At 46.9% G+C, this 14,303-nt stretch overlaps 1 protein-coding gene across 1 annotated transcript in view; it reads right to left on the bottom strand.

Moving 5' to 3' along the window:
• Nucleotides 1-6,352, bottom strand: part of VWA3A (von Willebrand factor A domain containing 3A) — a 148,098-nt gene extending 141,746 nt beyond the window's left edge. The window contains exons 1-2 of the mRNA XM_044304340.1: nt 6,275-6,352; nt 3,958-4,032 (exon numbers count right to left, since the gene is read on the bottom strand). Of these exons, the coding sequence (XP_044160275.1) occupies nt 3,958-4,022 (65 nt within the window). The 5' untranslated portion in view covers nt 4,023-4,032; nt 6,275-6,352. The remainder of the gene's footprint in view (nt 1-3,957; nt 4,033-6,274) is intronic.
• Nucleotides 6,353-14,303: the final 7,951 nt, after the last annotated feature.

Raw genomic sequence — 14,303 nt, 5'->3', positions numbered from 1 at the left:
ACTCCATTATTCTGACTGGAGCTAATGATAAATCTGGCCCAATGTCTTTGTTCTACTGCAGACAGTAGGGGAGGCTTCTGCTGTAGCCAGTTGCCTTACAGCCAGACACAGGATTGTGAGGAGGAGAGGAAACATGGATAAACTCCTACGACAAAAAGAAGATTTCTTTATACTAGTGCTTCTCAATAAATTTAAATATCATAATTTTTTTTATTTATTTCAGTAATTTAATTCAAAAAGGTGAAACTAATACATCCTACAGATTCATTACACACAGAGTGATCTATTTCAAGTGTTTATTACTTTTAATGTTGATGATTATGGCTTATAGCTAATGAAAACCTAAAAGTCAGTATTTCAGAAAATTAGAATATTGTGAAAAGGTTCAATATTGCAGACTCATGGTGTCACACTCTAATGGTCCCTCAATCTAGTTCAGCTACACGAGCGTGGGGAAGACTGCTGACTTGACAGTTGTCCAGAAGACAGTCATTGACACCCTCCACAAGGAGGGTAAGTTTAAAAGGGTCATTGCTAAAGAAGCTGGATGTTCACAGAGTGATTAATGGAAAGTTGAGTGGAATGAAAAGGGTGCACTTGATAACCGCAGCCTTGGAAGAAAAGGCCATTCAAGAATCTGGGGAAGATTCACAAGGAGTGGACTGCAGCTGGAGTCAGTGCTTCAAGAGTCACCACAAACAGACGTATCCAGGACATGGTCTACAAGTGTCGCATTCCTTGTGTCAAGCCACTCATGACCCAGAGACAACCTAAGAAGTGTCTTACCCCAGCTAAGGAGAAAAAGGACTGGACTGTTGCTCATTGGTCCAAAGAATGGAGAGGCACACAGTCTAAGTTGTGTGAGGTCCAGTGAGAAGTTTCCACAGTCAGTGATGGTTTGGGGAGCCATGTCATCTGCTGGTGTTGGTCCACTGTGTTATATCAAGTCCACAGTCAGTGCAGCCGTCTGCCACGAAATTTTAGAGCACTTCATGCTTTATGGAGATGCTGATTTCATTTTCCAGCAGGACTTGGCATCTGCCCACACTGCCAAAAGTACCAATACCTGGTGTAATAACCACAGTATCACTTTGCTTGATTGTTCAGCAAACTCGACTGACCTAAACCCTATAGAGAACGTATGGGGTATTGTCATAAGGGAGGTGAGAGACACCAGACGCAACAAAGCAGACAAGCTGAAGGGCACTATTAAAGCAACCTGGGCTTCCAAAACACCTCAGCAGTGCCTCAGGCTGATCGCCTCCATGCCACGCCGCAGGAGCCCTGACCAAGCACTAAGTGCATATACTGGACAGACCTCTCAGTAAGCCAAAAATTCTGTATTGAAAATAATTTTTTTAATTGGTCTTATATAATATTAAAAATTTCTGAGATACTGACTTTTGGGTTTTCTTTAGCTGTAAGCCATAATCGCATACATCCATTACCATTTCTAAAATCCAAATTGCATTAAATAATGAATTAATATAAAAGGCAGGTTCTAAAATACAGAAAGAAACCAGAAAAACACTTTCTGGATCAATATTGTAAATGTAATAATGCAAATCTCTAACTCAGATAAAAAAAAGAGGGACATTTAAAGGGACTCTGTCATCAGATTTGTGCCCTATAAGCTAAACATATGGCCATGTCGGTGCTAATAACATGAATGCGCTTGCGCACTAGGCTCAGCCGGATGCGCCGCGGACTCCTGGCAGCGGCTTTGTTGAGCGAAGTGCGCATGCGCATCAGGCCGGCGCATGCGCACTTCGCTCAGTGAAGCCGCTGCCAGGAGTCCGCGGCGCATCAGGCTGAGCCTAGTGCGCAAGCGCAGGCGCAGGATCTGGCAGAGGGATGGGTGGATTGAGGAGGCGGCGCTGAGGTGAGGAAGGCGGCGCTGGGCACCAGACGGCGAGGGGTGCAGGCGGGCATCCTGGATTAACGTAAAACCCCTTGGGCACCTTAGGTAGGTGAGTGACAGCTTATAAAAACCTGTTTTTTGGGCTAATAGAGCCACAAGCAGGTTTAATAAGGGCAGTTTAGGATTCATGTTATTAGCACCGACATGGCCATATGTTTAGCTTATAGGGCACTAATCTGATGACAGAGTCCCTTTAAGGAGCAAAGAGGGAGAGATGGACTTCGGTCAAAAGTAGGGACTGTCCCTCCAAAAGAGGGACACTTGGGAGGTCTGTAATCATCTACATTTAAAGAAATAAATGCTTGAAATAGATCACTCTGTGTGTAATGAATCTATAGAACATATGCGTTTTACCTTTTTGAATTGAATTACTGAAATAAAATAAAAAAAATATGATATTCTAATTTAATGACATCAACCAGTATATTTCTCAGTTTTAGGGCTCATGCACACATCTGTTGCCAGGCTGTGGCACCGGCCGTGTGCTCCCCGAATCACGGATCTGGACCCATTCGCTTGAACGGGTCCTTAATCCGGAGCTGCAGTGCTAAAGGGCGTGCTTCCGTGGTGTTTCTATCCGTGCCTCCACACCGCAAAAAAATAGAACTTGTTCTATTTTTTTACTGTGCGGACGGATCACGGGCTCATTCAAGTTGAATGGGTCTGGATCCGTCGCAGCTGCTGCACGGATGGGGCCCGTGCATTGGGGACCGCAAAACGGAACCAATAGAATAGAGATGATGAAGGGTGGAAGTGCTGAGTTATTTATTGTGCATTTTCTGTGTTCAATAAAGCAGGTCCGTGGTCTTCTTAAGGGCCCTGCTCTGTGTCCTGACACGTACAGTGTTAGGATGTAGTGCACGTAGGCACGCACTATGACCTGACGCTGTGCGCCGTCAGGTCACAATACAGTGTGGCGGGAAGAAGACGAGGGAAGGTGAGTGAACAGCGCCATCCAGAGCTGGAGAGGTAAGTTTATTTTAAACGTTTGATCTGAGATCTGATTGGGGGTCTGATTTGAAGAAGTGCAGGCTGGAGAGTCTGACTGGAGGCTGGGGGGTCTGATGGAAGGCTGATCTGAGTATAATGGAGGCTGCAGAGGGTCTGATGGGGGTCTGATCTGAGGCTGGTGGAGGCTTTGAGGGTCTGATGGGGCTGATCTGAGGATAATGGAGGCTAGGGAGAGTGATCTGAGGCTGGGGGAATGATGGGGGTGTGATCTGAGGCTGGTGTAGGCTGGGGAGTCTGACGGGAGGCGGATCTGAGGCTAATGGAGGCTGGGGACGGTCTCACGGGAGTCTGATCTGAGGCTGGGGGTCTGATGGTGGTCTGATCTGAGGTTAATGGAGACTTGGGGTCAGAGACTTTGGGGTCAGATGGCGCTGATTGGAGTCTAGAGAGGGTCTGATGGGGATCTGATCTGAGGCTGATGTAGGCTGGGCAGTCGGATGGGAGGTTAAATTGAGGCTGATGGAGATGGGGGGCAATATGGGAGAATATGGTCAATACTGCACTGTGTTACAACCAGGACCAGAGGGGACATACATAAAACATGGATTAAAAGTAAGTGTCCATGTGTATCATTTTTACCTTTTCAGTTTTAGCTTTTGACGCTGATAATACCACGGCAGAAACCTCAGATTTTTTTTAATTTGGATGCCGCAGACCCGCTCGCAGCTTATCTCCACTGAAGAATTAAACCACGAGCTGACACCTACAGCAGCTCCAAGCGGTGGCTGTCCGCACACTGTGCCAACAAGGGACATGTCCATTTCTTGACATGGTTGTGGCTTTAAACACCAACCCCCGAACTGCAGGGCTGCCTCCTACTGAAAGCAATGGAAGGCAGACAGCACACGACCGCCGGCGGAATCTACAGTAAAATTCCCCCAACAAATTCTGCCGTGTGAACGGACTCTTACTACAGATCCAATCACGCCCTGCAACCTGATAATGTGGCCCTCAGAATAAATAAATAAACATATTGTGCACTTTTATCGATCTAAATATAGGGTTATAGGTGATAAAATACTTACTAAGAAGTTTTGAAGAACTGCTCATTTTCCAGAATAAGAGCCATGTTGTCTGTCTGTAGATCCATTGGGTCATACCTGCAGAGAACAGGGTACAAACCAAAAGCGTGAGTCCGGTCCTGATCCTAGGACTGTTACTTTATACAATAAAAACATGATGGAACTGTAGACCCAGAAATATAAGAATGAAATCAAATAAAAGGAACCGGACAGAGGCTCACAGACGTAGAAAACCCTGGGCCGATGAGTTTTTACGGATGGGCCTGTTTGTTTACCCTCCCCCCTATGTGGGCTTCATTAATTATCCACAACTTTAGAAGTTCTACAATACAGTAAAGTTTTGGAATAACTTTATTCACAAGCTGTGTTTGGAGCGGGGGGGGGGGGGGAGGGGGGTTATATTACCTTTGCAATACTGCAGCAAATTTCGACTTAGGCCCCATGCACACTGCCGTGTTTCACAGCCGTGTGCGGGCCGTGGAACCGCGGCCTGGATCCCTCCTGAGAGCAGGAGCGCACGGCGTCACTGGTTGCTATGACGCCGTGCGCTCCCTGCTGCCGGCACAGTACAGTAATACACTGGTATAGATCGTACCAGTGTATTACTGTATTGCGGCGGCAGCAGGGAGCGCACGGCGTCATAGCAACCAGTGACGCCGTGCGCTCCTGCTCTCAGGAGGGATCCAGGCCGCGGTTCCACGGCCCGCACACGGCTGTGAAACACGGCAGTGTGCATGGGGCCTTAGGCTACTTTCACATCTGCGTTTTTCTTTCCGTTATTGAGATCCATTATAGGAGGCATAGCCAGCATTTAAGGGTAGTGCTTAAAGGGGTTTATCCCATAAAAAAACACTTAGGGGGTCATTTATCAAACTGGTGTAAAGTAGAACTGGCTTACTTGCCCATATCAACCAATCAGATTCCTTCTTTAATTTTTCAGAGCTCCTTTGGAAAATGAAAGGTGGAATCTGATTGGTTGCTATGGGCAACTAAGCCAGTTCTACTTTACACCAGTTTGATAAATGACCCCTTATCCCCTATCCACTTGGTAGCGGATAAATGTCTGATCAGCAGCGGTCTGAACGCTAGGGCCCCCGATAATCATGAAAAGGAAGGGGGTTGTTCCCCCATTTGAGGGACGGTCACTCCATTCAACTCTATGGGATAGCGGAGCATTTGTACTCGGATATCTATGACAATCCCATAGACTTGAATGGAGCGCCGCAGCACGTGTACACGACCGCAAACTGGGGGGAACGCAGATCGCCTATTCTTGTGATCGACGAGGGCCCCGGTGGCCGGACCCCCATGATTGGACACGTCCCCTATCCTGTGGACCCCCGTGACCAGACACTTATAGGGAACATCTGTTTATAATGGGACAACCTTTTTAAAGAGATTTTCCTGCAAACAACACTTATGCCCTGTCCGAGTAGACGGACCCCCAACGTCTCCCGTGAGAATGGACGGGGGGTGCGCATGTGTGACCACTGCTCCATTGACTTCTATGGGACTGCCAGGGGCAGATTGGCCATAGACCTTACAGGGGAACTTTCTGGTGGGCCGATGGCCAGGGGGCCGCCTAAGCCCTCCCCATGGCCTGCCAGTGTAAGCCTTTGGGGGATGTATTTTGTGATGGACTGTGGTATTTGGCCATGTTGGGGTGGTATAATGTGCTACAACATGGTATTGCTGGCCCTGCCTTCCATCCATTTGGACCCAACTACAAAACGGGGCCACTTTTAGTTTTTTTTTCCAGCGACACTTTAAGTTCCCAGTCCGCCCCTGGGGACTGCCGACGCTATCCTGTGCATGGGCGATATGTGTTGTTTGTGGGAACGCCCCTTTAAATTCTCAGAACGTCTAGTAGAAACCTGCAAGGGCCTTACTGTAATGACATGTAAAATTGGCGCAAACGTAGCGATGAAGAGACCCCCAGTTATATTCCATGCGGGTGACATTTTAAGGCTTAGCGGGCCAACAAAGCAAGCAAAACATTAGAACATGCCTCTGTTCACACTGGACATTATAGAGTGCAAAGCAAAGTGTAAGATGGCTTTCTGGGGTTAAATGTGATTGTCCACAGCAACCAATCACAGCTCAGCTTTCATATTCTAACCTCCGTAGTAAAAATGAAACATGAACTCTGATTGGTTGAAGAAGCCATCTCTTTCCCTGAGGAAGCTTCCACAGGTAAGCCGTACGTACAGTCAGGCAGTATACAGATATACCATGGACTGCTGTATGAAACCTCACCAAACCAAAAACAGCTTTTTAACTAGGACATGGCGTCTTCTTAATAAAGATTAATGACATTTACCTGCACGGGTCAGCCCAGCACAGTCCCTATGGAATAAGTCCCCTCACGCCAGTAATTACTGTGTACGGTCCCCTTTCCAGCCAACTTCATGCAGCAGAGATGTTACCGCGTCTCCATAGCAACGGTAGCTCCCATTTACCCGGTACAGGGGGGTGGCGGCGGCAGTGGGATTCAGCAAGGGAATGCGTTTAATGTGGGGAAAGAGCCTGGTTACTAGACTTTCTTATAACAGACGGGTTTACAGTTTACTTTAGGTGACATTTTTAGGCATTGAGAAAGAGGTTAGTCTGTCAGGTGAGTTGGTACAGTCCGTTACTAGGCAGAAACCACTGTGCAGTGTTGTGGCGATAGTAACACCTCAGACTGCGCAGGCGCGGAGCATCGCTGTGCATGAGCGTGCTGCAACTGGAGACCATGGGGTTATCAAAACTGGTGTAAAGGAATACTGGCTTAGTTGCCCATAGCAACCAATCAGATTCCTCCTTTCATTTTACAAAAGGAGCGCTGGAAAATTAAAGGTGGAATCTGATTGGTTGCTATGGGCAATTAAGCCAGTCTTCTTTTGCAGCAGTTTGATAAATCTCCTCCTTTCCGTTTTCCCCCCATAATCTCTGCACCACAGAGATAGAGCCCCCCCATAAACAATATCAGAGTGCACCTATACACTATGCATTAGTTACCCCCAAAATAGTGCTAGAGTTCCCCCATAATTCCTCATAAGCTATGCCACAGCACCCTCAAAACCCCCAGAACAGGGGCCCCCACATTATCAAGACCAATATAAAGATACATAGATCAATTCCTAAATAACAAATTATAACTCCATAGTCAGTTATAGTTCAAATAATACTCAATTTTATTAATACTCACAGAGTCATAACCATTTCTGGCCACACAGAAAATTTAAGAACATTTAAAATTACAATCAGACTGCGGGTATATGGCAATTACTGATACAATCATATAAAGTTGAAGTGCGACAGTATACATGGGAGAGTATAATCAGTGCATACAGGGTTTGTTATTGTGTCCACATAATATGGTCACAGAATCAGAGTTCCGATCCTGGATCCATGGGACATTAGCCTACCTACTGCCATACTAGAATACATATATCTTGCAGAGAATATTGCATACTGACCCAAAGTTTAGCCACAACCCATCAGACTGTTCCCCCACATTATCAGTTCCAGAGTTTCTCCTAAGCAATGCTATAGCACTCCCAAAAACAAGCAAGGTTTCCACTGCTGCAAAACCGCATCTAATCTGCACCAAAATCTGCAATTAGAAATTGCAAAAAATAGGACAGGTCGCAATACACGGCCACAGTTCCGTGTGCATTCCGCATCACGGATGCGGACCCATTCACTTCAATGGGTCCGCAAATCCGGAATCGCGGAACGGCCGCATGGGACGGGACCCCTTGGAAGCACCAGCAGCGTTGCGGCAATTGTACTAGTCGTGCTGCGACCCCATTCATTTCTATGGCTGCCCTGCTACACTGCGATACACGTGTCGCGTCCAATACTGCTGTGTAGCCGTACCTTTAGGTAATAACCATTAAACGACAAGCCTTCCAGCATGCTAATGAATCCGGCTTCTATACGTGCAGCATTTCTAGGCTAAAACTGCAGGGACAAGCAAGTCTGCAGGACGCCGAGCGTAGCGGAGAAATGCCGTGTGTAGGCTAAGCCCTCATCAATTATAGAGACGTTTGTTTCGCTGCATTTACCACACAACGTATGCAGATTTAAAGAGTTGCTCCAGATTTCTGTAATGCGTATATCTATCCCCTGATACGTGATAATTAACAGAGATACTCCATTTAGCTAACTAATATCATCTGGCCGCGCTGTACCTTCTCTTACCAGACGATTTTCCAGCTGCACAATATCAGCATCCACAGTATAGGCGACTGTCACCGCTGGATCCAGTGGGGGTTATGTTCTTTTCCTGTTGAAACCCTTGAAGTAGTTTTTCAGCAAAACACATGTATAACTTTTCCATAGGAGAGGTGACTCGCTGGGACCCCCATGATCAGTACAGGAGTCCTGTGTCCCTCATTGCTCATCACTAGGCTAAAAGACCATAAAGTGGTGAAAGGGCAGGTGGCAAGCATCAGGCTAGGGCTACATGGCGACATTGTCAATGGTGTCGCGACATGCCACATACTGCAACGCAACAGGCGCAAAAAATCCAGACCTGGTGGATTTTGTGCCGCAAATCGCGTACGACTTTTACTCCATTCACTTTAATGTAAGTCACGTGCGACGCGTCTGTTTTTACAGCCAATTCACGGTTCTAAAATATCCCATTGATACTAATAAAAACACAGATGATAAAAAAATATATATCCCATCGCTGTGAGGCCCTAGCTTAAAAGTCTTCAGTTTAAGCAGATAATAAAGGTTCACAGTAGGTAGTAGTCATATGGTTAAAGCCCCATGCACACGACCGTATCCATTTTGTCGGTCCGCAAATCACAGATCCGCAAAGTACACATGCGGTCCGTGTGCTGTCCGCATCTTGGGGCACATTTATTAAGACTGGTGCTTTAGACGCCAGTCTTAATAAAGGCCCTGTGCTGGCGGAGGATCCGCAGAAGTTATGAAGAGGCGCCGGCCTCTCCCTAACTTCGGCGCATCCAGCGCCAGTTCTAAATGTAAGACAGCTTCCAAACAGTTTTACATTTAGATAATTTTCTACACCTTAGGCCTCATGCACACGACCGTTTTTTTTTAAGGTCCGCAAAAACTGGGTCCGTAGGTCCGTGATCCGTGACCGTTTTTTCGTCCGTGTGTCTTCCTTGTTTTTTGGAGGATCCACGGACATGAAAAATGAAAGAAAAATCTAAGTCAAGTTTGCCATTGAAATGATAGGAAAAAACGGAAACGGATCACGGACACGGATCACGGACACGGATGACAATCTTGTGTGCATCCGTGATTTTTCACAGACCCATTGACTTGAATGGGTCCGTGAACCGTTGGCCGTGAAAAAAATAGGACAGGTCCTATTTTTTTCACGGGCAGGAAACACGGATCACGGATGCGGCTGCCAAACGGTGCATTTTCCGATTTTTCCACGGACCCATTGAAAGTCAATGGGTCCGTGAAATAAAACGGAAAACGGCACAACGGCCACGGATGCACACAACGGTCGTGTGCATGAGGCCTAAAACAGGCGTAGAAAATGGTGATTGACCCGGGCTTGCCGTCCCTTTCCCCGCCTACAATTTTAGAACTGGCGTGAGTGGAGCAAATTCGCAGATAGCGGCGCAACGTGCCTGAAATATGCCTAATTAAGTGTATTACAGCTTAGTAAATGACCCCCTTTATTTGCAGACTCATTGTTTTAAATGGGTCCCTGTTCCGAATTTGGTGGAACGGACATAAAGGTGCGGATTGAACATGTCCTATACTTGTATGCAAAAAGCAGACCACAAGCCCATGGAAGATAATGGGTCCGCAAAAAATGTGGAAGCAACACGGACCACATTCGTATTTTGCAGATCCGCTATTTGCTGACTGCAAAACGGATAGGTTGCGTGCATGAGGCCTAAAGGGAAGCTTGGAATACCACAACTGTTCACTTTGAGGGAGAGTTCACATCATCGTTATTTTTACATTCAGAAGAACAGAAAATAAAGAAAAAGCGGATCCTGTGCATCAGTTATGCACATTTAGCATCCGTTTAAGCCAATTCCGTTTGAGATGTTTTTTTAGACGGAAAAAAAACAGTTCTGCATGAAGTACCTTTTTTTCCCGCCTAAAAAAAATCGATCTCAGACGGAAGTGGCTCAAAACGGATGCTAAATGTGCATAACTGGTGCACAGGATCCGCTTTTTTATAGGATTTATTCCCCCCCCCCCCTTAGTTTTCTGTTCTTCTGACGGATCAGAAGAACAGAAAAATAACTGTGATGTGAACTCTCCCTTAGGGCTCATGCACATGAATGTAAGGGCTCTGTGCGCAATATATGGGCGCTGGCCATGTGCACTCCATGCTGCGGGATGCGAAACCGTTGACTTGAATGGGTCAGCAAGATACGGCCAAAGATAGGTCATGTTGCATCTTTTCCGCACCGCAAAGATAAGACATGTCCTTTCCTTTGCTGTATCTTGTGGATCGCGGACCCATACAAGCCAATGGGTCAACATCCACAGCACTGAGTGCACACAGCCGGTGCCCGTGTATTGCGGACGGCTATTTGCAGTCCGCAGCACGGGCACGGAGCAGTTTGTGTGCATGAGCCCCTACAGGGCAAGTTAGCCTGTATCTGCAAATACTCTGCTATTATGAGGGGCTGAGAAAGGAAACACTGTGTCAGAAGTGTCGAATAGGCAGGCTGCCCTACCACCATAGGACAATTTGTTGGGAACCTGGCATTTTAAGCTATGCTCTATAACAATGGACACCCCCAGCAAAGCACACTTCACTACTGTGATGTGACCCACCTTATATATGACAAATCTCATAGAACTATATCTGATTGTTGTTTTATCATCATAATTAGTAATGTTTTAAATCTTATCTTTTATATAATACTATCCCAATACCTTTAGTATTTAGTATTGTTGCACAGAATAGTCTGGGATATCCTACATTCACCTACAGATACAAGTTTCAAGACATTTATCAAGGGATCGTCGTAAAAAAAAAAAATGCTTTCTTTGACCGGCTATGCTACAATATTTTGCGACGCACGCCTCGTTATAAATCAGCCATATCTCATGGCAGCGGAAGGGAGGAATCTAAGACCGGCATAAAAAGATGGCTTTAGTAAATGACCCCCAGAATGTTTAAGACACAGGACTAGAGGACTGTATGAAAAGGAACATATAAGGTTTGGGAATTAGTGGAGCTGTCACCTCTTCTGACATGTCTGTTTCAGTAACGACCGTATTTTTCGCCCTATAAGACGCACCGGACCATAAGACGCACCTAGGTTTTTGAGGAGGAAAATAAGAAAAAATATATTTTTAACCAAAAGGTGTGTCCATAAAACTATTATGGGGGATCTGAAGATGATGCACTGTTATGGGGTGGGGGATTTGTGGATGGCACTGTTATGGGGGGGAGCTGTGGATGGCATTATGATGGGGGGTCTGTGGATGGCATTATGATGGTGGGGGGGATCTGTGGATGGCATTATGATGGTGGGGGGGATCTGTGGATGGCATTATAATGGGGGGTATCTGTCGATGGCACTGTTATGTGGTGGTGAGGATCTGTGGATGATACTGCTATATGTGTCATCCACAGATCCCCCCCCATAACAGTCCCATCCACAGACCCCCCCCCCCCTCCCCCCATCCTATCATTATCCCATCCACAGATTCCTAGGAATGGGCTGGATAAGGCGGGGAGAGCGGCGGGCAGGCACTGTACTCTGGCCCCGCCGCTCAGTATGTACTGTATTATACGTAGTGTTAATCATCATATCTAAACTGAATAATGATGCGCTCCCCCTGCTCCCCATGTGTACCGTACTTACCGGTACACATGTCACGCTCCTGTAGTAAGCACTAGCAGCTAGCAGGCAGGGCGGCCTGCACTGCCCGCCGCTCTCCCCGCCTACTACAGTCCCTCGTCCCTCCTCACTAATACATCGCAGACTGCGATGTAAATAGCCAGCATTCGCCCCATAAGATGCAGGGGCACTTTTCCCCCACTTTTGTGGGGGGGGGGGGAGTGCGTCTTATGGGGCGAAAAATACGGGTACTTGAATTTCCTCTGTAATAACAATTATTTTATTCTTATGACCGTATGTACTATTCCTTTGTTATTCCTGCTAGAAGTCATAAATGAATTACTAGCAGTTACTTCAGACAGTTATTACCAGTTTTCCTTGCAGGGACATCCCCATCATTGCTATATTGCATTGACATTGCATGCCACCTCCGCTGGTCATTTAGCCCCCTTTCACACAAGCGAGTTTTCAGCACGGGTGCAATGCGTGACGTGAACTCATAGCACCCGCACTGAATCCTGACCCATTCATTTCAATAGGTCTGTGTACATGAGCGGGTTTTTTCACGCATCAGTTCTGCGTTGCGTGAAAAACGCAGCATGTTCTATATTCTGTGTTTTTCACGCAGCTCTGGCCCCATAGGTCCCTTTTTACACGGGCGAGTTTTCCACAAGGGTGCAATGCGTGAAGTGAACACATTGCACCCGCACTGAATCCGGACCCATTAATTTCTTTTTTTTTTTTTTTTTTTTTTTTTTTAATTCTTTATTTCTATTTCGCAAAGGAAACAAAATCATGGCATGTTGAATCACATACAACAAAAAATAGTAGTCGGGCCAGCGCCGACTGTCAACCTTAAGCATAATCTAACAATGCACCAACATTTACAGCACATAAGACAATGTTTGATACGCAGCCTATTGTCACACTAAAGCACCGTGACATATCTGATATGTACCATATAGAATAAAAGAAAAAGGAGAAACAAAGGGCCAAAGAAGACATGGCCTCAGCATAAAAATAAAGAAAATTTCAATGAACAACAACATGAATGGGGGGGGGGGGACACAGGACAGGGACATCAGGGAGACATTAAGGGATAAAGGGTAAGGTAGCAGGGGGGGGGTGAGAGAAGTGTACAGGAGCATCCAAACGAGACTCTCAAGCCAGCAGACTCCGATACTCCGAAGAGTCCTGAAAGGTGAACCAAGGGGACCACATAGCAACAAAAGCTCTGTTACCACCGTGCAAAGATGCCGTGAGTTCCTCCATTCTCCGAATCTCTTCAACCCTCTGAACCCACATTCCCATGGAGGGAGGAGAGGCAGACTTCCACCTCGCAGGGACACAAGACCTAGCCGCTATGACCAGGTGACGTAGACAGGACCGCCGAAACAGAATCAACGGCAAATCCGAGAGAAAGAGCAAGAAAAACTCTGGTGTGTTAGGAATGGAAAAGGGAAAAATGGAGGCCAGGGTCTCATGAACCGAGTCCCAGAAAGGTTTGATTTTGTCACATTGCCAGAAGATATGTAGGAGGGAGCCCTGTTGGGAGTCACATCGCCAGCACAGAGGAGATGCCGACGGGAACATCCTCTGGAGACGGGTCGGGACGTAGTACCATCTCGACAGCACTTTGTAACTGGCCTCCTGATATCTACTGGCAATGGAGGATTTATGGGCAAATCGGAAAATCCTAAGCCACTGGTCGGAGGAGATATCCACCTGCAAGTCCTGGGCCCACTTGGCTGAGTAAGAGGGAAGATAGTCCGAACCCGGCGTTACCAATGCCTTGTATAATTCTGAAAGCGAATGCCGATAAAGGCCGGAGCCAATACACGTCTTTTCAAAAGGAGTGAGTGCCCTGTCAGACCCCTGAGAAGAAGGGATTGATGAAAGGAAGTGATGGAGCTGTCTCGATCTCCAGGGACCTAGAGGGCAGGGATCCGTCAGTCCCAATAGCTCTGAGTAATTAAGCCACCTACCAGATGTTCTAAAGTATGGTGCCCGACACTTACCACTCAATCTCCACCGAGCAAACGGGCCCCCGGAACCACCCGCCGGGAAGTCCGGGTGTCCCAGGACAGGGAACATTGGGGAGGGCGTGGGGGAGATTGTAGAGATCTGTTGATGTTTACGGAATTGAACCAGGGTAGGGCCTATGAGAGGATGAGAGGAGAGGTCACCAGGGACCCTCCTGTCTGTCCATGGCAGAAGGGCCAAAGGAGTCCGGGATGTGAATTGCTCAATGGAAATCCACTGTTTGAACTGGGTATGTCGGGACCAATCAACCACGCGTTGAAACATAGAGGCAGCATAATACTTCCTCAGGTCCGGAATCCCTAGGCCCCCCCTGTCCTTCGGCACATGCAATAAGGATCTAGACAATCTCGAACACTTCCCAGCCCACAGAAATTTAAAGAGGACACGATGCGCGGTAGAGAAAAAACTGGCCGGAATATGGACTGGGGAGGGTTTGAAACAAATATAGTAGGCGTGGAAGGACATTCATCTTAAAGATGGCACACCTGCCAAACCACGTATATAGGCCTTTGG

The sequence above is a fragment of the Bufo gargarizans genome, chromosome 8, assembly GCF_014858855.1.
Source record: "Bufo gargarizans isolate SCDJY-AF-19 chromosome 8, ASM1485885v1, whole genome shotgun sequence".
NCBI classification, from domain to species: Eukaryota; Metazoa; Chordata; class Amphibia; order Anura; family Bufonidae; genus Bufo; species Bufo gargarizans.
The sequence above is the reverse complement of the archived record's forward strand: the minus strand, read 5'-3'. Positions and strand labels throughout refer to the sequence as shown.